This window comes from Typopeltis vanoorti, chromosome 22 (genome assembly GCF_054136105.1).
Source record: "Typopeltis vanoorti isolate ZY-2024b chromosome 22, IOZ_Tvanoo_1.0, whole genome shotgun sequence".
Lineage (NCBI taxonomy): Eukaryota > Metazoa > Arthropoda > Arachnida > Uropygi > Thelyphonidae > Typopeltis > Typopeltis vanoorti.
Genome location: NC_143570.1, coordinates 63,604,805 through 63,631,136, shown reverse-complemented (window position 1 = coordinate 63,631,136; position 26,332 = coordinate 63,604,805). Strand labels below are relative to the sequence as shown.

General features: G+C 37.9%; 1 protein-coding gene across 4 annotated transcripts in view; it reads right to left on the bottom strand.

The window, feature by feature from the left end:
• Positions 1-26,332, bottom strand: part of LOC150094462 (hemocytin-like) — a 2,636,009-nt gene that overhangs the window by 1,472,058 nt on the left and 1,137,619 nt on the right. For 2 of the 4 annotated variants that reach the window (XM_090412206.1, XM_090412209.1), the window contains one exon: positions 14,934-14,996. In XM_090412206.1, the coding sequence (XP_090268332.1) occupies positions 14,934-14,996 (63 nt within the window). The remainder of the gene's footprint in view (positions 1-14,933; positions 14,997-26,332) is intronic. The other 2 variants (XM_090412207.1, XM_090412208.1) reach the window with 1 other exon arrangement.

Genomic DNA, 26,332 nt, shown 5'->3' with positions numbered 1-26,332 from the left:
GAAGATGCAAACTAAGTTGAACAATAGTTGATAAAGGTGATATAAATATCTCTGAAGGATGATTTAAATAAATTGACATTGTGGGCAAAGGATAATATTTGTGAGTTAATGTTTAATTAAATTGACATTTTAATTAAACATTAATTAAATTGACATTTTAATTAAACAAAGTTGATTAAAAAGTTGCATACTGTGTATCACAGAGATGGTACTGGATTGCAGGAAATTAATGAGACTAGGGACTTGGGAATAATGTTGAACAGAGAATTGAAGTTGAGAAGGCTTATCACAAAAGTTGATAAAATAGCTCAAAGGATTACTTGGATGCAGTGCCATAACGAGGGCATGGCAAAAGAGGTGACCGCCATGGACACAACTAGGTTTGGGGCACAAAACATAAAAAATGTAAAAAATAAAATAAATAAATAGATATAAAAGTCCGCTATTTTATATTGTATTTTTAAATTTCGGCAATACACCGCTTAAGACACACAAATTCTGCAACACCCTGCAACTCATTTTTTTAGGGTTAGTAGTACGTATTTAACATATTGAATTTAGTAAAATTTTACTTGTTACATTTAAATTTTTCAAAATTTTTGTCACTTTTGGGTTAGGGGATGAAAGTTTGACACTTGCGTTTGGTTTGGGGGGGGTACACAAGTCACTTTTGGGTTAGGGGATGCAAGTTAGACACTTGCCACAGGCGCTTCATAACCTCATTACTGTACTGCTTGGATGTTGGATGAAAACATTCCAACAAGTAAAGATTGGCAAATTATTATCTCTCTCTCTCTTTCTAAAGCTATAATTTGGCCACATCTTGACTACTGTGAACAGATTTGGTCACCTGGGTTTCTTGGGGATCAGGAAGTGGTAGAGAGGATTCAGAGATGAGTGACCAAGCTGTTGATAGGTCTGTGGAATGCTCCTTATCAAGACAGATTGAAGATGTGGGTTACAAAGTTTGGTTGATATGCAGATAAAGAGGGGACATGTTAGAAATTTATATGGTATTAAAGAGGTTTAATAAAATTGATGCAAAGGAAATTTTTCAATATATATGACAAATAGAGTACAGAGGTAATCCATGGAAGTGGTGCAAGGTATGGTTAATAAGGGTGTGAAGACTATATTTTTATTATTATTATTATTATTATTATTATTCAAGCCTCCATGGAGCCAAAAGACTCATTGTGAGAGGTCCTGCCTAGGAACATAAAGTCAGTCAAGAATCATCGAGGGGAGGTCACCCCTAAGAAACACAAAGTCTATCATACCACTCCTTAAACTCATTGGCCATTCTCGCCCACACCACTCTATTAGGCAATGCATTCCACGGCTCAACCACCCTCCATGCAAAGAAACCGCTCCTCACCCTCTTGCTCACAGTTTCCTTTCGTAACTTCCAGGGATGGCCTCTTGTCATCACTCCTTCCCTCTGTTCAACCAAGTGAAAGAACTCCCCGGTGTCAACCCTGTAACCACCTCTCAACAGTTTAAAAGTCTCAATCATATCATCTCACCTTCTTCTGTTCACCAAACTCTGCAGTCCACATTCCCTCAGCTGATCCTCATAACTATCCTTGTACAGTCCTGAAACCATCTTTGTCATCCGTCTTTGTATCCTTTCCACAGTTAATTTATCCCCTTCAAATCCTGGGGACCAAATCTGAGAACAATAATCCAAGTGTGGTCTGATCAGAGACTTATACAACGGAATGATAACCTTCTTATCTCTGCAGGTCAGTGTCCTTTTCATAATTGCAGCAATCCTCTGTTTTACCTTCACCACCTTTGTAATATGTCCCCTAAACTTCAGGTTTCTATCAATCATCAACCCCAGATCTCTTGTCTCCCCAACTTCCTCCAGTATAACTCCTCCCATAGAGTATGCAGCATCCCATCGATGTTTCCCAAACCTCAAGACCTTACATTTTGCTGCATTAAACTGATAACCCCCATTCATTAGTCCATCTATCTAGCTTATTCAAATCCTCTTGCAGGGCTACCACATCTGCACTATTACTAATAATTCTTCCCAGCTTTGCATCATCCACAAACAACTGAATATCCCCTTGCAATCCACTGGCAATATCATTGATATAAAGGTTAAACAATATAGGTCCTAATGCTGAGTCTTGTGATACCCCACTTGTAACCCTCTGTCTCCTTGAAACTGCTCCACCATACACAACTCTCTGATACCTATCAGACAGCCAATCCTGAATCCAGTTGACCAATCTGACATCCAGACCCATATGCTGCAACTTAAATATCAGCTTATCATGTGACACCCTCTCAAATGCCTTTGCTAAGTCTAAGAAAATTGCAGTATATGCCTTTCCCTCATCCAATGTTCTTGTAACTTTATTATAAAAGGCTTGCCAGAATTAGTTGTGAGTGCCCTGACAGTAAAGGCGTTCAAGGAGAAGTATGATTTTGTGTGTATGAATGTTAGTGTGGGTCTAACGTAGTGAGTCTCCAGACTATGGGGAATCTGTATAATAATAATAATACATATCAATGTATTATGAGGCACCCTATCTAATGACTTGCAAAATCCAAAAACAATGGTTATATACATCTCTTCCATGTCAACTCTGCTTGTCACATTATTATAAAATGTCAGCAATTACTGCAACAAGAGTGCTCTTTAACAAATCCATGCTGACTTTCAGATAATATTACACTCCTCTGACCAATTTTGTATATGATCCTAGGTTTAATAATTTCTTCAAACCTTAACAACCACAGAAGAAATACAAACCAGTGTATGTTTGCATTCCTCAACCACCCTTATACAAACTATCTTATCTTCGTCCACCAAATGGAATCTTTTCCATTAGCTTAACTTTCAATTAGTAGCCAAGTCAATATCATATCAAAGCCATATCATTTCCTTATCATTCAATCAAATTATGCAGTGAAATCCATTCCAGTCCTTTTGTCTTATTGACCTCAGTACTTTGTACTTGGTATTTGACACACATTTTCCTCATGCACTTCTCAGCTTTCAATCCAACCCAATCCTCTAAGAATAAAATCTCCTTTTCCAGAATGAAATGCCCCAGTAAAAACTGATCGTTAATCAGCTCTGCTATATCATCAGCAGTGGTTTCTGAGAGTAATATATTTCATAGGTCTACATAAATTCCTTTCTTTTTGAAACTTCTACATGTTTATTCAGTTAACAACTGAAGAGTGCAGTATGATCACTCTCACCAATGGGAACAATACTGACATCTTAGTTACAAACAGATCCTCTGATGCAACGACCAAATCCAAAACCCTTGATCCACAAGTTCTCCCTACTACATGTTGCCTGAGATATCCTTCCTTACAGAATGCCAGAAATTCCATTCTATTATTACTACTACTGTACGCTCCTTTCTCTGCCCAAGCGACTGCTATAATTGAAATCTCCCATAATGAACATTCACATTGCACTCACTAATCTGATCTTCCTAAACAATTCCTGATCTTTACGCTCTGTGTTTCTTGTCCTACCAATGTTTCACCAATTCCAAAAATCGTAGGATAAGCTGATGCTATGCATTCTGATAATTTGCATCCTTTATTCCTGAAACTCATGGCATTTGTATAATAAACAAGGTCCCTCCTAGGAAACACAAAGTCTATCATACCACTCCTTAAATGCATTGACCGTTCTGCAATTCACGCAATGCATTCCATGGTTCAACCACCCTCCATGCAAAGAAACCACTATTCACCCTCTTTCTCACAGTTTCCTTTTGTAACCTCCAGGGATGGCTCCTTGGGATGGCTCCTTGTCCTGACTCCTTCCCACTGTTCAACCAAGCAAAAGAACTCCCCAGAGTCAACCCTGTAACCACCTCTCAACAATTAAAAGTCTCAATCATATATCACCCCTCCTCCTTCTATCCACCAAACTCTGCAGTCCACACTCCCTCAGCCGATCCTCATAACTAACATTGTACAGTCCTGACACCATCTTTGTTATCTGCCATTGTACCATTTATTATTATTATATTATTATTATTATTATTAAACAAGACCTCATGGAGTCAAAGACTCATCTAGGAGGTCCTTTTATCTCACACACATCTCATCATACCGGGTCTTAAACACATTCAAACTCCTTGCAGACACCACACTCTCAGGCAAGGCATTCTAATCATTCACAACTCTGCATGAAAAAAACCTGCCTCTCACTCCCCTACTCACACCCTCTTTATACAGTTTCCAGGCATGACCTCTGGTTCTCCCCTGATCTCCCACTATTCGCTGTAGAACTTCTCCACCATTGATCCTATAACAACCCCTTACCAACTTGTAGGTCTCTATCATATCTCCCCTCTTCCTTCTCTCCACTAGACTCTGCAAATTACATCTTTTCAATCTTTCCTCATACTCGACATTCCAGAGGTCAGAAACTACCTTAGTCAGTCGCCTTTGGACCCTTTCCAACATCTCTTCATCCTTCTGAAAACCAGGTGACCAAATCTGGGCACAATAGTCCATGTGTGGCCTAATCAAAGCCTTATACAATGGAACAAGAATCTCCCTACTTCTACACGTCAGTGTCCTCCTCATCATTCCCAGAAGTATTTGTGTTGTCTTCACAATTTTGACGATGTGTCCCCTAAATTTTAGATCCTTATCCACTATCACTCCCAGATCTCTTATTTCCTCTACTTCCAACAATATATTCTCACCAAGCATACATTCTGCATCCCATCTTTGTTTTCCAAATTTTAAAACCTTACATTTTGCAACATTGAACTCACATCCCCATTTGCTTGCCCAATCACTCAATTTATTCAAGTCTTCTTGCAAGGCCACAACATCTTCACTACTCTTTATGGTTAGTCCCAACTTTGGATCATCTGCAAACAAGTGAATATCTCCATCCAAATCTTTGCCAATATCATTAATATACAAGTTAAATAGTAATGGCCCTAAAATAGATCCCTGAGGCACTCCACTAGTGACTTTCCTTTTCCTGGATATTGCACCCCCATACACAACTTGTTGATACCTATCAGATAGCCAGTCTCCAATCCAATGCACTAATCTAATATCCAACCCCATCTGCTCTAGTTTGACTGTCAACTTATCATGAGGTACTCTATCAAAAGCTTTTGCAAAATCCAAATATATTACTGTGTATCCTTCTCCTCTGTCCAAGGAAGCAGTCACTTTATTGTAATAAGTAAGTAGATTACTAAAACATGACCTCCCTTTAGCAAATCCATGCTGTCCATCAAAGATTATACCATTGTTGTCAACCCAACTCTGGATCCTAGTTCTCACAAGCTTCTCCAACAACTTAACCACAACACCTGACACACAGATAGGCCTATAGTTTGATGCTTGAGTTCGATCACCTCCTTTATGAATTGGCACAATCTTGCCCTCCTTCCACTCTTTAGGGACTTGACCAAGTGCAAGACTCGTATTTAAAAAATATGTCAAGGCAGGTGTCCACTCTCTGGCACATTCCTTCAGAATACGCGGAGATATATTATCAAGTCCTACAGCCTTATTTACATCTAGTTTACTCAACTCCCCAAACACCTCTTCCTCACCTACAGTCAGTCTCTCCTCCCTATCATCAACTGCTCTTAATCTCTTCATGAAGTCACATTCACAAGATTGAAAGATCTTTATGAACTGCTCATTAAGTATCTCCACCACACATTCTGCAACAGCTGTCTTTATACTATTTCCTCCAATCAATGTCATCCTTCCATAATCATTCTTTCTTTTGCTGGCTACATATCGAAAGAACTCCCTAGGATTCTTTTTAGCTTCATTAGCTAACTGCTGTTCATACCTCTCTTTAGCTAATCTCACCAACCAAGTCACTCTCCTTGCCTGGTCTTTGTAGAACTCATGAAATTGGTTACTTCCACTTCTCTTATGCTGCCTCCACAATGCCCTTTTTCTCTGTATTGCATGCTTAATCTCTTTATTCATCCATCTCACACCTAACTAACTTATTTAACCTTCTCACCAGTGGTATACATTTAGACATTGCATCCACTAAATATTTTTTGAAAATCCCCCAAGCTGCATTGATCTCTTTTCCAGCTAACTCCTCATTCCATGCTACACCTGCAAGTTGTCTCCTGAGCTCTTCATAATCACCCCCCTTGTAGTTCCACATATACCCTTTTTTCACAGGGGTCCTTGCACTGCTGGCAACCACCCAAGTAATCACCTCATGGTCACTTTCACCAATTGGTGGATGATTTGATACCTCATTGATAATTACATCCTCCGATGAGATGACCAAATCCAAGACCCTTAATCCTCTTGTGCCCTCTGTTACATACTGTCTGAGGTAGTTATCCTTCAAAAACTCAAGAAACTCATTTTCTTTACTTCCAGTTGCTATCTCTTCATTCCAGTCTATATTGCCATAATTAAAATCACCCATAATGATCACCCTTTTCTTATTTGCTTGGCTTATTTGACTATACATTTCACTATCACCACCATCCGCATTACCAGGTCTATAACAACATCCCACCAAGTATTTGATTCTATTCACCTCTATCTCACACCATACTGCCTCAAAACCACTGGCCCCATTTCCCTCTTGCATCTCTACCTTGTATGGACATAACTCTTTCTCTATTATCAATAGCACTCCCCCTCCCTTTTTCCCCCTTCTATCCTCACGAAACACATCATACCTTTCCATCTCTATTCCTGTCGGGATGTCATCCTCATCTAACCATGTCTCACTTATTCCGACAATCTCTGGGTGCACAGACGCAATTAGTGCAACCATTTCATCCGCCTTGTTTCTTATACTTCTAGCATTGGTATACAAACACAACAACTCATTTCTGGATCTACAGCTAGTTCCACTGATACCACTCACTCGATGTGATCTCTCCATGCTGGACTGGGGCCATTTCCCTTTCTGCTTCTTCATTTTAGAACCCTTTGCAATTCCATCTGTTTCCTTTTGATCCCTGATCATCCCATTACTTTCCTGCCTACACATTCTCTCACCTCTTCTTGGAGCATCCACCTTTCTCACGCTGTGTATCCCTGTCCACCCTGAGCCTCGCCGTTTCCCTGCTCCTCTTGCACACCCATTCTCTCATTTTCTATACTCATACCACTCACTTCCACATTCATTTCCACTCCTTCAATCTCTCCTGTCTTACTCTCCTGCTCTTCCACATCACTTCCCTCTTGATCTGATTCATTCTCTCTATTCACTTCTCTACCTTCCAGCAGCAGTCTCTCCAAACGACTCACACCATAACCACTCAAATGCAGTCCATCGCTCCCATACAGCTCACTTCGTCCCTCAAACTCATTCCACACATTAACAAACTCTACTCCCATCTCCTCACACATTTCAGCCAGAATATCATTCATAATCGTTGCTCTCCACCTCATTTCACCACAATCATACCTAGGCAACACACTGACCACCCTTCCTGTCACACTATTCTCCTTTATCTTTCCAAGCAGTCTCCTGACATTCATTTTGACATGCTCTTTGTTCTCTCTCAAATCATTCGTACCAATTAATACAATTAACTCTTTTGCTCGTTCCCGCCTCATATTCAATGCCTCAATCACTCTACTCATTTTACTGCCTGGAAAACATACCTTGTGCATTTTATCCTCTAGCACACCTTTAATAATGGAGTCGCCATACAACGCCACTCGCTCATCTTTTGTTATCTCTTTCATGCCATCATGATTTATTTTAATAGTTTTGACCTGAATTCTCTTAATTTCATTCCGCATCCATTTCATTTCCTCAGTTAATTTATCCCCTTCAAATCCTGGGGACCAGATCAGAGAACAACAGTCTAAGTGTGGTCTGATCAGAGTCTTATACAACTGAATGATAATCTTTTTATCTGTGCAGGTCAGTGTCCTTCTCATTATTGCAGCAATCCTTTGCATTACCTTCACTACCTTTGTAATATGTCCCCTAAATTTCAGGTTTCTATCAATCATCAAACCCAGATCTCTTGTCTCTCCTATTTCCTCCAGTTTAACTCCTGATATTACTCCACCATACACAACTCTCTGATATCTATCGGAGCCAATCCTGAATCCAGTTGACCAATCTGACATCCAGACCCATGTGCTGCAACTTGAATATCAACTTATCATGTTGCTCCCTGTCAAATGCCTTTACTAAGTGCAGGAAAATGGCATATACCTTTCCCTCATCTAATACTCTTGTAACTTTATTATAAAAGGCCATATCGAACAATCTAGATCATTCATCAAGAATTCCACACATTTTCTTGAAACAATCAAGGATATTCATATAAAAGAGTTGGATTTTTTTAGTCAGCTCTGACATTGTTTCCCTCTTTACCAACATTCTGCTATCCGACACCGTTAAATTACTATATGATGATTACCCTCCTGATATAGGCTGGCCTGGTTGGCTGAGTGGTTAGTGTATCTGCTCTCCAGCCAAAAAGGCTGTGAGTTCAAATCTCACCGTGGACATGGATGTTTGTTATTGTCTGTGAAAATACTAATGATGGTGGGTGATAATAATAATAATAATATTGCAAAGATTTTTGAATTCTTTATATAATCAGGATATTTCAGATAGAAAAACAAGATCTGTAGACGGGTTGAAGGCACTGCTATGGGTTAACCCTCTGTCTCCACCTTGCAAACTATTTTTTGAACTATCTGGAAGACACCTTGTTCTCATCCATTCATACCCAATCCTCTCATTGGTTCTGTTATGTTGATGATGTTTTTGCTGTTTGGCCACATTCTGAAAATGAGGTCAAACACCAAAATGCTAGTAGTTTACCATTCTTGGACATCCTTCTTACTTGCACACCGATAATTTGTAAACCCAGTGTTTATTGAAAACCTACATTTACTGGCAGATACACTCATCAAAAGTCTGCTCATCTCAAAAAAATGGGTGTTATTAAGTCTTTAGTTAATAGAGAACATAATGTATGCCCCTTTCCTTCAAGCTTTCAACAAGAACTTCTCACTATTAAAACTTTAACGGAATTTAATAGTTACAACCCTCATCAAATCCAGCAGATAACTGACTCCTATGTTCCAGCACCTAAGGATTCTTCAACAGACTGCGGGGCTCCAATCCCTTATATTTCTTGTATCTCTGAAGCTATTGGTAGAATTTTGAAGAAATAACACCTTATTGCTACATATTTTCCTATCAACAAAATTTCTCATATGTTACTATCAACAAAAGACAAACCTCTATGGTTAGCAGGTGTTTACCAGATACTTTGTGAATTTAATTTGACATTGACTTCATGAAACCTCAAAAGTCTGGTCTGGCACAGCACAGTATTGACACTAAACCCAATATCCTGTAGGATGAAGCTCGTTTTCTCCATAGACGCAGATACAGAAGTAGCAGGTTTTTTCTCTCTCGGAAAACTCGGGATTTTTCATTCCGCATACAGACAAATCGACCCTTTAGAACACACGCAATTTACAGACAAAAATACTAGATGTGGTGGTTTGGTATGGGCAGTAGATGGCATTGATGTAGATGGTAGAGGTTCGGTGTAGTAGTAGAAACGTTGTATAGTAGGTGCCCTCCTGCAATGAGTCTTAGGACTCCTTGCAGGTGTCAATAATAATAATAATAATAATATGAAAGCATTTTCAAAAAAGTTGTGAAGCCATTTTACATTGGCCAAACCTAAATTGGAATGATCATCTCTCTCTCTCTCTCTCTCTCTCTCTCCCTCTCTCTCTCTCTCTCTCTCCCCCAAAAGTTTGGGAGATTCTCATTTAATGTAAACATCAAAAATAATTTAAATATTATTTATTAATATATTAATTTTTTTGCACATGGCAACTGTTTTTAATAGGTAAACTGATTGTTGTATCAAGTATTGACGTGTACTTCTGTCTGCATTCTTCTTGAGAATTTTCTAATGGCACTGATTGTTTCATTTAACAGTCTTTTAAAGTAATTACTCTGGGCAACTAAGATATCCTTATCTTCACATGTCACTTTTCTCATCTTTGATTTTTTGTACTGTACTCTTTCCCCTTATTCTAAGCTTTTTCAAAATAGCCTCCAGATCATTTTACTGACTTCTTGATATATACCTTCTATATTCTGACAGAAATCTTCCCATGAGTTTTGTTGTTATTATTATTATTAATATTATTATTAAACAAGACCTCATGGAGTCAAAGACTCATCTGGGAGGTCCATTTATCACACACACATCTCATCATACCGTGTCTTAAACACACTCAAATTCCTTGAAGACACCACACTCAAACTCCTTGCAGACACCACACTCTCAGGCAAGGCATTCCAATCATTCACAACTCTGCACAAAAAAAACCTGCCTCTCACTCCCCTACTCACACTCTCTTTATACAGTTTCCAGGGATGACCTCTGGTTCTCCCCTGATCTCCCACTATTCTCTGTAGAAATTCTCCACCATTGATCTTATAACAACCCCTTACCAACTTGTAGGTCTCTATCATATCTCCCCTCTTCCTTCTCTCCACTAGACTCTGCAAATTACATCTTCTCAATCTTTCCTCATACTCAACATTCCAGAGGTCAGAAACTACCTTAGTCAGTCGCCTTTGGACCCTTTCCAACATCTCTTCATCCTTCTGAAAACCCGGTGACAAATCTGGGCACAATAGTCCATGTGTAGCCTAATCAAAGCCTTATACAATGGAACAAGAATCTCCCTACTTCTACACGTCAGTGTCCTCCGCATCATTCCCAGAAGTCTTTGTGTTATCTTCACAATTTTGGCGATGTGTCCCCTAAATTTCAGATCCTTATTAACTATCACCCCCCCCCCCCAGAACTCTTATTTCCTCTACCTCCAACAATATATTCTCACCAAGTAAATTCTGCATCCCATCTTTGTTTTCCAAATTTTAAAATCTTACATTTTGCAACATAGAACTCACATCCACATTTGCTTGCCCAATCACTCAATTTATTCAAGTCTTCTTGCAAAGCCACAACATCTTCACTACTCTTTATGGTTCGTCCCAACTTTGCATCATCTCCAAACAACTGAATATCTCCATCTAAATCTTCACAAAATATCACAGCCAACATCTATCACACCACTCATTGAAATCTTCTGTTGTATGATTGTATTATTCATTGAATTGTAAGAGCTCTATTCCGTTCTTCTAGAATTTGCCCTTTTGTCTAGGCCTTCTGAATTATGCAGTGTAGCCACTGCAAAACTGTTATTCATATTCGAGTATTTCTGGTTAAATATCATCCAGTCAAGCTGCTTTCCACATTTCACAATCTTGAAATGTGAAAGCAGTTTGACGAAGTTGATAGTTGGGATAAAAATACTTTGGATAAGTTATGCACTCGTTTTGGAAGAACTACGCATTTATATGGTCTCCCAAATATTCATAAAGAAGGTTATCCAGTAAGAAATGCTTGAATATGGATAACAGTTTTGTGGTAGCTACACTGCATAATTCAGAGTGCCTGGATAGAAGGGCAAATTCCAGAAGAATGGAGTAAAGCTCTTACAATTCCTATCTTTAAAAAGAGAATAAAGCTGAATGTGAAAATGACAAAGAATTTCTCTACTAAGTGATCAAGGTAAAATTTATACATGCATACTTGAAAAGATGCTGAGAAAAATTATGAAAGAGAAATATGAAGAAGTACAAGCTGAGTTCAGGCCAAATATAGGTTGTCAAGATCAGATTTTCACTTTGCAACAAGTGGTTCAGAAATCATAGCAATATCACAAGGATTTGTACTTAAGTTTTGTAGATCTGGAAAAGGCATATGACAAGGCACCCAGAGAAAAGCTTTACAAAACACTACATTTATATGGGATAAATGTAATATTATACAGAGTAATACATATTCTATAGCTGAGTTATAAATCAGCAGTTAGAACTAAAGGAAATATAGGAAGATTGTTTGATGTAAAATCAAGAGTAAGATAGGGATGCATATTATCAACATTCTTATTCATCACCTATATGGATCAATTATGAAGGAAAGTGGCATTAAACATGAAATTAGAATTGGAGATGTCAAACTTACCTCTTTGCTTTATGCAGATGATGTTGTACTCTTAAAAACACAAGCAGTCCGACTCTCCAGAAATTAGGATTCTCTAACTTAACTGAATTACAGCAATAACACTTTTGGCAAGAATATCAGCAAAAAAAAAAAAAAAAAAAGCGCGAGACCAAAATTATGAAAATAGGCAAAAACATAGAAAACTTCAGTTGTATTATTCTCAATGGAGAACCTATAGAACAAGTAAAATATTTCAGCTCTTTAGGAAGTTTCTAGTGAAGATGGCAAGTTAAATTTGGAAACAGAGAACAGAATAAGCAAATCTGGTATAGTGGGGAGCCAACTGAATAAATGTATGTGGGAATTAGAGAGAAATTAGCCAAACCCAAAATAGCAGTATATAAGACAGTGTTCAAACCATTTTTCAATTCTGGATCTGAGATTTGGGCTCCAAATAAAGCACTTGCTTAAAGATTAGGGACCACAGATATGAGATTTCTGAGAAAAATTAAGGGCCTGAACAGATGGCATGAACAGCACAATCATATTAATAATTAAGACATTTGGAGGAAATTTGACATTGTTTACCTTCAAGAATGTGTGTGAGCAGAGCTAATCTAAAGTGGTATGGTTACTTAAACAGAATGATAAAAGAAAGGTTAGCAAAACAGATGTTTGCTACCAAGATGGCATGAAAAAAGACCTAGAGGAAAATCAAGGTCTAGGTGGATTGATTCAATTATAAGTGCCTTAGAAGAACAAAATATTAGAATGACAATACTAAGAGACTCATTTTGAGTAAAATTATTGATAGGAGATTAATAATAATGTAAATTTATTCAGGCGGTTCTGTCATAGTAGCCAGAACATTCAGGGAAAGGTGCCCAGCGAATGGAAGGAAGGTAAGATAGTGCCATTGCATAAGGGTGGTAACAGACTGGAAGTGTCTAATTATAGGCCAGTCTGTGTGTCATCAGTAGTTGTTAAGATCTTGGAGAAAGTAGTGAGGGACCGTATACAGCATTGGACAGATGAGGGTAATGTTATCTGTGAGAATCAACATGGATTTGTGAAAGGGCGCTCTTGTTTTAGCAATATGCTAGCATTTTATAATAAAGTTACAAGAACATTAGATGAGGGAAAGGCATATACTGTAATTTTCTTAGACTGAGTGAAGGCATTTGACAGGGTGTCACATGATAAGCTGATATTTAAGTTGCAGCACATGGGTCTGGATGTCAGATTGGTCAACTGGATTCAGGATTGGCTGTCTGATAGGTATCAGAGAGTTTTGTATGGTTGAGCAGTTTCAAGGAGGCAGAGGGTTACAAGTGGGGTCCCACAGGGCTCAGTACTAGGACCTATATTGTTTAACCTTTATATCAATAACATTGCCAGTGGATTGCAAAGGGATATTCAGTTGTTTGTGGATGATGCGAAGCTGGGATGGATTATTGATAATAGTGCAGATGTGGTAGCCCTGCAAGAGGATTTGAATAAGCTAGATAGATGGGCAAATGAATGGGGATTTCAGTTTAATGCAGCAAAATGTAAGTCTCGAGGTTTGGGAAACATCGATGGGACAATGCATACTCTATGGGAGGAGTTATACTGGAGGAAGTAGGAGAGACAAGAGATCTGGGTTGATGATTGATAGAAACCTGAAATTTAGGAGACATATTGCAAAGGTGCTGAAAGGAATACAGAGGATTGCTGCAATTATGAGAAGGACAGTGACCTGCAGACATAAAATGGTTATCATTCCATTGCATAAGTCTCTGATCAGACCACACTTAGACTGTTGTTCTCATATTTGGTCCCTAGGATTTGAAGGGGATAAATTAACTGTGGAAAGGGTACAAAGACGGATGACAAAGATGGTTTCAGGACTGTACAATTTTGGTTATGAGGATCGGCTGAGGGAATGTGGACTGCAGAGTTTGGTGGATAGAAGAAGGAGAGGTGATATGATTGAGACTTTTAAACTGTTGACAGGTGGTTACAGGGTTGACACTGGGGAGTTCTTTTGCTTGGTTAAACAGCATGAAGGAATGATGACAAGAGGTCATCCCTGGAAGTTACGAAAGAAAACTGTGAGCAAGAGGGTGAGGAGTGGTTTCTTTGCATGGCGGGTGGTTGAACCGTGGAATGCATTGCCTGATGGAGTGGTGAGAGCGAGAAAAGTCAATGAGTTTAAGGAGTGGTATGATAGACTTTGTGTTTCTTAGGGGGAACCTCCCCTCGATGAGTCTTGACAGACTTTATGTTCTTAGGAAGGACCTCCCACAATGAGTCTTTTGACTCCATGGAGGCCTGAATAATAATAATAATAATAATTCCTTGAGGGTATATATCAGGAAACAGATGATGATATTTTGATATGTGGCTAACAGATCATCCTCACTTTTAAGCCAATTGAAAATAATAATAGGAGTTGCATGCTGGCCTAAAAATACAATCAGATGCCCATGAGATTAATGAAATATTATATAATACTAAAAAATAAACTACTGATGACTTAATTTTAAACATATTCATAATGTGTGTAATAGCAGCCTTCACTTTAGTATCTTTGAAAACTTGACAAATATAAGATATTGCAAAGAAAACACGATGAGAGGAAATATTATTCCTAGAAACTATACAAGTAACGTAAGCAATGGATTAGAAACAGGTTCATTGCATGGAAAGGGATGGTTCATTGAAACGTGGTGCCCCTATATAAAAACTGTTGATATTGGTGCACCACAGTTAGGTACTATAGTCTGTAAACTATATGTGCTTTCCACAGGAAACCTTTTGATTCTGTGGAGGCTTTAATCTAATACTCATTTCTAGGCACATGAGCAGTAATTGCAAAATGTTTATGCATTATTCATACTAAATGTGGTTTATACATACATATTGTTGTTGAAGGAGGGCCTGATGGAATTGATGTTGGAGTCATTGTAAGTTCCACTGCTGCTGCAATAAAAAAATATAGTATATAGTTTAGACCAAAAGTTAAGAAAACTAAGCACACTCTAATTATTAAATTTTAAAATTTTAAATATTTTATAATCAGAATATACAAATATGTAAAGACACAGCAAAATAATTTCAAATTAAGTATAAGTTCTCATTATCAGAGCAACATTAAATTTTTTGTGAAGGCTTTTGATAAATTACCACATGATAAGCTGACAGTCAAACTAGAGCAGATGGGGTTGAATATTAGATTAGTGTATTAATCAAAGACTGGCTATTCTGATAGATATCAGCAAGTTGTGTATGGGGAAGCAATATCCCAAAAGAGGAAAGTCACTAGTGGTGTGTTTCAGAGGTCTGTTTTAGGGCCATTGCTGTTTAACCTGTATATTAATGATATTAGCAAAAATTTGGATGGAGATTCATTTTATAAATTATGGATTTTACAACCATGTTATAAATAACTTTATTATCTCAACATTAAAATCTTCATATCAAGATCATCATCTGCAGCATACACAATTATACTACACAAGCTGTGTTACATTACAGACTGTAAGCTAGAGAAACAAATATTTGATCACGTTATTCTACTGGCATGACCTCTAGTGGGGAAAAAAAATATTTTTTTCCCCACTAGAGAAAGAAGTTTTGTTCAAAAGCAAATTTTGGAGCATATATTTTTTCCCTTTCATATTTGCCCCATTGTCATACCCTTGACCTTGCATGTCTTCAATGGGAATGTTCCATTTTTCAGTTGTTCCATTATTGTTGCACATAAACCATGTCCTATGGAATCTGATATATCTGCAAAACCTAAAAAGTTTTCCCTGATCTTGATAATTCCATTGTCACAGGAAACAAAGTGAATAATAATGGTCATTTGTTCTGTTTTATTTGCATCAGGTGTGCAGTCTAAAATTATGGAATAATATTTAGATTTTTTTGATTGATAATAAAAGTGTATCCCTGATTGCATTACTTAAAGTTTCCAATATTTCATTTTGACTGTCTTTACTCAAATAGTGTACTCTATTGTTTCGTTGTAGGGCCCTTTCAACATGATTTTCCATAACGGGATCAAACTTTGCAAACAGTTCGACTAATTTTAAAAAATTGCTGTTATTCCTTTCATATAATTTATCAGATGATCCGTGAAAAGCTAAATTTTGGCTACCAAGGAATTTTATAATTTCAAACAAGTGTTCTAAAACACTCTTCCAATGTTTCTTTTCAATTTGTTACATGCTTTGTTCTGGCAATCAGTAGTAGTTTTGTTTTCTAAATTTTTATCAAGTTCCTTCCATTTTAAGAAATTTTTCATGTGAGTTAAACTATTCTCATGTCTATGCAAAGTTGTACTTCTCCAATCGTTATGACCTTCAACAAGACTACTTGATTCAGTAGGTGCGAAAAGTTTGCATCAAAAGCAAAAAACAGTATTTAAAGTTTCGGAATAAATGAGGCATGTTCTTCGCCTGAGCTCCCGGTTTTCCATTTTTCTATTATAATACGTGTCGCCAAATTTACGACCATATGTATCTCTGGGATATATTATATTTTTCTTTTGAACAGGCCTCATTTCAATTAAAACAACTCGTAATTTTTCATTAATATTTCCCCATTCACTTCGATATTCTAAATTTACAGAGACTAACAATGTGTTAGATTTGTGGTCAACTACAACTGAATCTTCTCCTAACTGTTTTTCACTAAAATCATGCATCTTGTTATATTGTTCAATAGTTGCAATAGTACTTTCATGCAAACTGGATGATGTGCACGGTTCTTCAACTCTGATTTCTGATGTATCGAGTTGGTTACAATCTGCATCAGAATATTTTAATATTTTAACAAATTTATTAGGAGCCCTAGTTTGTTTCTTAATATCTGCTTCTTTTACAGCATGACGCTTATGATTTTGTGCACCGGATAACTTTTTTAAAATTTTTGATTCCCATTTTTTTAAATTTTTGATTGACAACACGACACAGAGACGAAATAATAGTCTGCACTGCGCTACTGTTAGTAGCCTGCTGAGATGCGTACCATATGACTGGTTAACTAGCAACAAATGTTTTGTATGAAAATTCAATTCTGCGCATAAAAACCGTTCACCATTTCAATTTAGATAGATTGCAGTAGACACAACATTCTGCAGGCAAGCATTTAGCCTGCTCTCGCTGCAAAATTGTAAACAGCTGGCTGATCAAAGAGGAGGCAATATAGAATTTTTTTTAATTTTTATTCAGTGTATCCGGCTTTATTTATTTTAATATTGATCGTTATAAGAATTTTTTTGTTTTTATGATAAAAATTTTGTTTCTTAAAAATGAACTTATGAATAGTGCCACGGCGACAGCACCCCCTTTGTAGCGTCGCCCGCATGCTCTGCATGTCCGCTTCCACCGGCTCTGGCTATACTGACATCGGAGTTTGCGGTATCTCTCAGATAAAATTTACTATCAAATATCATAAACCTTTACATAACATGTGTTAAACTAAACTGATGGCATAAACAGTGTGGAATATCACTCGTAACATATGTATGCACAGCTACTCATGACCTCCAAGCTATAACTGGATATGTGTAAGAATATTTGTATTAAAACAATTTGTTTGTATCAGTCAGATCAGATGCAACCTCCTCAGGGTTAAAGGAAGAAGAAATGTTGGAAAGGATCCACAGGCAACTGACTAAGGTAGTTTCTGATCTCTGGAATGTCAAATTTGAGGAAAGGTTGAGAAGATGCAATTTACAGTCTAGTGGATAGGAGGAAGAGGGGCAATATGATAGAGACCTACAAGTTGGTAAGGGATTGTTATAGAATCAATGTTGAAAAGGTTTTACAGAAAATGGTTGGAAATCAGGGGAGAACCAGAAGTGATCTCTGGAAACTGTACGAGGGTGGGAGCAGGGGAGTGAGAAGCAGGTTTTTTGCATGCAGAGTTGTGAATGATTGGAATGCCTTGCTTGAGAGGGTGGTGTCTGCAGAGAATTTGAGTGTGTTTGAGGCACGGTATAATGAGCTGTGTGATGACAAAAGGACCTCCTAGATGAGTCTTTGACTCCATGAGGTCTTAGGATATTAGTAATAATAATAATAATATCAGCATTTTAAAATATCCAAAAATGCAATGTTAAAAGTGTAAAACAGAAATGGAAAGAAGATTTGTATGGAAATGGAAGTGCTAGCAGTCTTGTAAGAAGATTCATTTGTGAGAGGTGTAATGAATAAGATGTTTTTCAGGTCATATAATAAGACAAAAATGAACACATTGCAGAATTAGTAGTATTTGTGCAAAATTAAAAATGTGACTAAAGAATGCTGAAACAAAGAACCTAAAAAGTTATTTTTTCGCATCTCTTTACACATGAAATCCTTCAACAAGATAACAAGAAAAATGCAAAAACTGGTTAGTGTGCTGTCAAGATATGGCAAGATGAAAAAAAAGAAGAACAGAAAAGAAATATTGTGTTCAGGTTTAATGGAATGAAAACTGCACAGTGAAACAATTAGTATTATTTCCATGGAGTAATACTCCATGGATTCTAATGACTCATACAGGAGGGGTACAGCACTCACTAAGAAACCATAAATAACTTTCACGCTTTGTTTTGAATACATTCTAGAGCATTCACAACTCACTCTGGCAAATGCATTTCATTCATTAATCACCTGCCAAGTAGTAAATGACTTTTCACCTCTTTATACACAATTTTGCACAGTTTCCAGGGATGAACTCTTGTTCTTGCATTACCCATTATCCTATGCAATAATTACCCTGTATCTATTTGGTATGTTCCCCTCACCAGCATATATAGTCTCTATCATATACACCCTCACCTCCTCCTATCTGCCAAGCTCTGAAGACCACATTCCTCAATCTGTCCTCATACTCCATATTCCAGAGCCCGTAGACAGCTCTCAGAGTTATTTGCCTCTGCACTCGATTCACTGTTTCCCTATCACCAGTATAGCCAGGTGTTGAGATCTATGTGCAGAAATTCAAATGAAACCTAATGGTGTGAGGCATCAGCACTAACACCTGTTGATGAAAGTGATCATAAGGTATTGGTTTGGTAGGTAGTGAAACAGGAAAAAGTTTTGTTATCAAGGACAATATATTGGGTTGATGAATTGTGCAGAAAAGATGTTGACAATGCATGGGAAATGATTAGACAGTATCTAACACAAGCAATGCTTAACTGGATACCAAGAATTAAGCAAATAAATAGAGTAGGAGAAAGACAGATGAATGGTGAAATCAAAACAAACAGTTATGGAGGAAGTGCAAGACAGTTTGCAGTGAACAGATGCATGAAGAATATAAAGGGCACGCCAAAGAAGTGACAAGCATGGTTAAAAGGGAATTTTTATGCTATGTGGCAATCAAGTGGAAAAATAATATGGTAGATTGATGGTGGTGGTGGTGGATACCTATGGTAGCAGAGCAACCGTAGCAAATGATACAGAGGAATTATTTATTATTATTACGGGTATCTCCATGGAGTCAGTAGACTCATCGCAGGGGACCCAAACTAGCAAAACAATATCTGTCATATCTCTTCTTGAATTCATTTACAGACGAAGCGCTCACAACTAAGTCAGGCAATGAATTCCACTCATTCACCACCCTCCAGGCAAAAAACCTTGTTCTGACACCTTTGTTAACCACACTCTTCTTTAATTTCCAGGAATGACCACTTGTTCTTCATTCACTATCACACAGCTGAAACATTTCCCCTGCATCAATCCTATAAAAACCCTTCAATAATTTAAATGTTTCTATCATATCCCCTCTTCTTCGCTTATCACCCAATCTCTGCAATCCACAAGCTCTCAATCTATCAATGTAGGGAGCATTTTTTACATCACTCACCAACTTGGTCACTCTTCTCTGAACCCTTTCCACAGCCTCCTCATCTCCAAGGAATCCAGGTGACCAGACCTGAGCACAGTAATCCAAATGTGGAAGTATCAATGCTTTATAAAGGGGAATAATAACCTCTTTATCTCTGGATGGCAGTGTGTTCCTCAACAACCAAGTAATCCTATGTGCAATCTTGGGCACCTTAGCAATGCGTCCTCTGAACTTCATCTCCCTATCTACCAAGACCCCTAAGTCCCTAGCCTCATCAATCTCTTGAAGTACCTTTCGATCAATATAGTACACGGCTGGTAATCTTGAAAGTTTATTTTCCACTTGGTTAGAGTATAATAAATTTAGTTTAATCCTTTATCCAAGTGTGAGCAAACAAAGTTTGCGCCTGAAAGTATCTTCAGGACTGGGTTAAGGTGATACAACACCAGGGCAACTCGTTGCAAAGGTGGAGCAAGCTACCAACAATCCTATCTTAGTATCTCCTATAATGCAAAACACATCTCCTTGCGGATATGTCTAATGTTATGCATTAAGGGAAGGGCCACTACCCAGACCGGTTTCGACCTTTATTGAGGTCTCTTCAGTGGGAGCCAGGCCCAAGTCGAGATATCAGGCAGAAGCATTAGCAGGTCATCTCCACCTATAGGAATTGCCAATTGGTGTGCCACCCTTTTTTATAAATTACTCTGGATTTAGAGAAAGATGTTGAAAGTTTATTTTCCACTTGGTTAGAGTATAATAAATTTAGTTTAATCCTTTATCCAAGTGTGAGCAAACAAAGTTTGCGCCTGAAAGTATCTTCAGGACTGGGTTAAGGTGATACAACACCAGGGCAACTCGTTGCAAAGGTGGAGCAAGCTACCAACACTCCTATCTTAGTATCTCCTATAATGCAAAACACATCTCCTTGCGGATATGTCTAATGTTATGCATTAAGGGAAGGGCCACTACCCAGACCGGTTTCGACCTTTATTGAGGTCTCTTCAGTGGGAGCCAGGCCCAAGTCGAGATATCAGGCAGAAGCATTAGCAGGTCATCTCCACCTATAGGAATTGCCAATTGGTGTGCCACCCTTTTTTATAAATTACTCTGGATTTAGAGAAAGATGTTGAAAGTTTATTTTCCACTTGGTTAGAGTATAATAAATTTAGTTTAATCCTTTATCCAAGTGTGAGCAAACAAAGTTTGCGCCTGAAAGTATCTTCAGGACTGGGTTAAGGTGATACAACACCAGGGCAACTCGTTGCAAAGGTGGAGCAAGCTACCAACACTCCTATCTTAGTATCTCCTATAATGCAAAACACATCTCCTTGCGGATATGTCTAATGTTATGCATTAAGGGAAGGGCCACTACCCAGACCGGTTTCGACCTTTATTGAGGTCTCTTCAGTGGGAGCCAGGCCCAAGTCGAGATATCAGGCAGAAGCATTAGCAGGTCATCTCCACCTATAGGAATTGCCAATTGGTGTGCCGTAGTTGTTGTAGAGTGTTGCCGTAGAGTGTTGGTAGCTTGCTCCACCTTTGCAACGAGTTGCCCTGGTGTTGTATCACCTTAACCCAGTCCTGAAGATACTTTCAGGCGCAAACTTTGTTTGCTCACACTTGGATAAAGGATTAAACTAAATTTATTATACTCTAACCAAGTGGAAAATAAACTTTCAACATCTTTCTCTAAATCCAGAGTAATTTATAAAAAAGGGTGGCACACCAATTGGCAATTCCTATAGGTGGAGATGACCTGCTAATGCTTCTGCCTGATATCTCGACTTGGGCCTGGCTCCCACTGAAGAGACCTCAATAAAGGTCGAAACCGGTCTGGGTAGTGGCCCTTCCCTTAATGCATAACATTAGACATATCCGCAAGGAGATGTGTTTTGCATTATAGGAGAGATACTAAGATAGGAGTGTTGGTAGCTTGCTCCACCTTTGCAACGAGTTGCCCTGGTGTTGTATCACCTTAACCCAGTCCTGAAGATACTTTCAGGCGCAAACTTTGTTTGCTCACACTTGGATAAAGGATTAAACTAAATTTATTATACTCTAACCAAGTGGAAAATAAACTTTCAACATCTTTCTCTAAATCCAGAGTAATTTATAAAAAAGGGTGGCACACCAATAATTTATAAAAAAGGGTGGCACACCAATTGGCAATTCCTATAGGTGGAGATGACCTGCTAATGCTTCTGCCTGATATCTCGACTTGGGCCTGGCTCCCACTGAAGAGACCTCAATAAAGGTCGAAACCGGTCTGGGTAGTGGCCCTTCCCTTAATGCATAACATTAGACATATCCGCAAGGAGATGTGTTTTGCATTATAGGAGATACTAAGATAGGAGTGTTGGTAGCTTGCTCCACCTTTGCAACGAGTTGCCCTGGTGTTGTATCACCTTAACCCAGTCCTGAAGATACTTTCAGGCGCAAACTTTGTTTGCTCACACTTGGATAAAGGATTAAACTAAATTTATTATACTCTAACCAAGTGGAAAATAAACTTTCAACATCTTTCTCTAAATCCAGAGTAATTTATAAAAAAGGGTGGCACACCAATTGGCAATTCCTATAGGTGGAGATGACCTGCTAATGCTTCTGCCTGATATCTCGACTTGGGCCTGGCTCCCACTGAAGAGACCTCAATAAAGGTCGAAACCGGTCTGGGTAGTGGCCCTTCCCTTAATGCATAACATTAGACATATCCGCAAGGAGATGTGTTTTGCATTATAGGAGATACTAAGATAGGAGTGTTGGTAGCTTGCTCCACCTTTGCAACGAGTTGCCCTGGTGTTGTATCACCTTAACCCAGTCCTGAAGATACTTTCAGGCGCAAACTTTGTTTGCTCACACTTGGATAAAGGATTAAACTAAATTTATTAGGCTGGTAATCTTTTAACCCCAAAATGCATGACTTTACACTTTTCCACATTGAACTGACATCTATTATCTTTTGCCCATTTTACCAGCTTATTTAAGTTATCCTGCAAACTTTCAACATCAGCTTGATTTTTTATTGCGCTACCCAACTTTACATCATCAGCAAACAGCTGAATATCTCCGTTTAAGCCATTTCCTATATCATTTATATACAAATTAAACAACAATGGCCCAAGCACAGAGCCCTGAGGCACACCATTGTCACCTGCCTCATTCTGGACTCGGCTCCTCCATACACCACCTTATGGTATCTCTCCCTGACCCATTCTCCTATCCATATCACCAATTTAGTATCCATTTCCATCTGCTCCAATTTGAGTAACAGTGTTCTATGGGGTATCCTGTCAAAAGCATTAGCAAAATCCAGAAGTACCACTGTGTAACCAGTTCCTTTGTCCAATTCAGATGTCATTCTATTATGAAAAGTTAATAGATTGCTAAGGCAGGATCTACCTTTAACAAAACCATGTTGGCCTCTAGAGTATCATATCCTGATCCACCCATTCTTGAATTTTGTCTTTAACCAACTTTTCCAATACTTTTACCACTACTCCTGAGATGGTGATTGGCCTGTAATTAACTACCGCAGTTTTAGAGCCACCTTTATGCAAAGGAACCACTTTGCCTAACATCCACTCCCTAGGGACCATACCAGAGTTCAAACTTAAATTAAATATCCAAGTAAGAGGGGTTGTCAATTCATTTGCACATTCATGCAACACCCGAGTTGATATTCCATCTAAGCCTACAGCAGTGCTTGCATTTAAATTTTGCAATATATTAAATACCTCTTTAACTTCAATTCTCACATTAGGTATTGCTATAGGTATAGAGATATCCTCACTTGGGTGATAGACTTTTAAAAAGTGATCACTCAGTAACTAGACTATTATATCTGATTTTGTCACCTCAATACCATCAGCAGCCACTGAAGATATCCTTCCGAAGTCATTCTTCCTCTTACTTGCTACATAGCGGAAGAACTCTTTGGGATTTGCTACATAGCGGAAGAACTCTTGATCTCTTTGGCTAAGGTCTTCTCATAATCTGATTTAGCTTATCTTACTATGCTGGTAACCTTCCTTGCTTGAGCCTTGTCCTGCTCGTGGGTGTACTGATTGCCTTTCTCCTTGTAAATTCTCCATAACATTTTCTTTTTTTTGCTTTAAGGAATACTTGATCAGTGTATATCATAGTGGTTATGAATGATGCTGTACAATACATAGAAGGGAAGCAAGAATTACGAGGATTAAAGGTGAAAAAATCAAAAGTGTATTAAGTGTTTTTCAGGTGATTTTAATAAGGCTGCGGGAATGGATGACATACACTAGTGGCAAAAATTGTGGAAATCTTTTGGAAAAAGTGTATTTTTGAGGTTTGATGGCTCATAACACCACTTTTTTTTGGAGTAATACCATAAAATTATATATCAATAGAAAGATAATTTGATCAAGAATGTAATGCAATAACTTTTATGAAGGATTTTTTATTAGAACAGCAGTTATAAAGAAGAAAAGTGAAACACAGAGAAAAAATGAGATATACAAAAATTCTCACAATGTGAGTTAATACTTAGTTGGGTAACCTTTAGCATTAATTACAGCCTTACAATGCCTTCCCATGGAGTGAACTAAGTTTTTTAGTTCTGCAGCTGTTATAATGCGAAACCAAGATTGAATTATTGCTTCTATTAATTGGGTTTTATTGCTGGGTTGCTTCTGACTAACAAGTTTCTTTAGTCGGCTCCATAGATTTTCGATTGGGTTAAGGTCTGGGCTATTCCCTGGCCATTCTAGCAGTGGGATATGATTATCATGAAAACGCTTTTTGCACACAACAGCAACATGACATGGAGCTGAATCCTGTTGAAATATAAATGCTTCATTATCTTGGAAAAGATCACGTGCAGAAGGCTTCAATTTGGGCTGAAGTATTTCATTTATGTATTTTTGGGCATTTATATTCCCATTAATCACGCAAATTCTTTCCACACTGTTTGATGTCAGAACCCCAGATCATAACACTAAGTGATTGTTTCACGGTAGGTATAATGCACTCAGGATGCAAATCTTTTCCGATTTTTCTCCTTACGTATTTTATGCCATCACTACCAAAAAGGGAGATTTTGGTCTCATCACTCCAAATAACACTATCCCATTGTTCCACTGTCCAGTTAACATGTTTTAGACCACTTTAATCTTTTCTACCTTTGTTTGATAGATAAAAAAGGCTTTTTTCATGGAATTCTAGCATTTAGACCAGATTCCTGCAGTCTGCGCCGAACACTCCTTGGACTTAACTTCACATTGTATTGCGCCATTTCAACTTGTATACACCCAGACGATTTTCTTCTGTCTCGTAGGCACAGCCTCTCAATTCTTCTATCATCACTTGCTGTTGTACACCTTTTCCTGCCTTTACCAGTCTGGTTTTGTAGTGACTGAGTCTCCTTATACCTTTTCAAAAATTTAGAAATGGCACCTTTGGTTAAGTTTCCACCAATTTTTCTTCTAATTTCTTCATAACTGTAGCCTTGTTCACTTAATACTACTATTTTACATCACTTTCTGGGTGACTGGTCAACTCTTTGTGCCATTTCTTTAATTACATTTTACAAGCTCACTAAATGAAAGAACACAATAAAAACGAACCAACTTGATAGTATAACACACTGACAAATGTTCTCCTCTCAGCTCCAATACATGACATCAATAGCTGAATCATACTGTGACCTTATTGGCTCATTACCAAAACAAGATGACACTTGATTGGCTCTCTAAACACTCATGCTCATTGGCTATATTCAAGTGAAGCAAAGCTACTTCATATCAACCTAAGCAAGTTGTGCTTCTTTTTTCTGTTTATTTGGCTATAACTTTTCACAAATAGAGATAATTGAACAAACTTTGTTGCATTACATTCTTGATTAAATTATCTTTCCATTGACATATAATTTTATGGTATTACACCAAAAATAGTGGTGTTATTAGCCATTAAACCTCAAAAATACAAAAACCCCAAAAGATTTCCACAATTTTGGCCACTAGTGTACACCACGTATTTTTAAAGAATGTGCAAAAGAGTTAGCCATGCCCTTTTCCTGGTTATTTAATGAGAGTCTTGCAGTAGGTAAGGCCCCTAACATGTGTAAAGAAGACAAAACAATACCTCTCCATAAGCATGGTTCGGGAACAGAAGTATCCAATTATAGACTTGTCTTATATCTGCAGTTGTGATCAACTTGTTTGAAAAATTGGTTAGAAATAGAATACAGGATTGGGTTGATGAACATAAGATTCTCTATGATGGTCTGCATGGATTTGTGAAGGGCCGGTCTTGTTTTAGCAATATGTTTATGTTTTATGAAAAAATGACAAATGCGTTGGATAAGGGAGATTAATATACAGTGAGATTCTTGGGCTTTGCAAAAGCATTTGATAGATTATCATGTGATAAATTGGTGTCCAAGATGCAGAAGATAGGAACAGATAATATATTAGTTAGATGGATTGGAGATG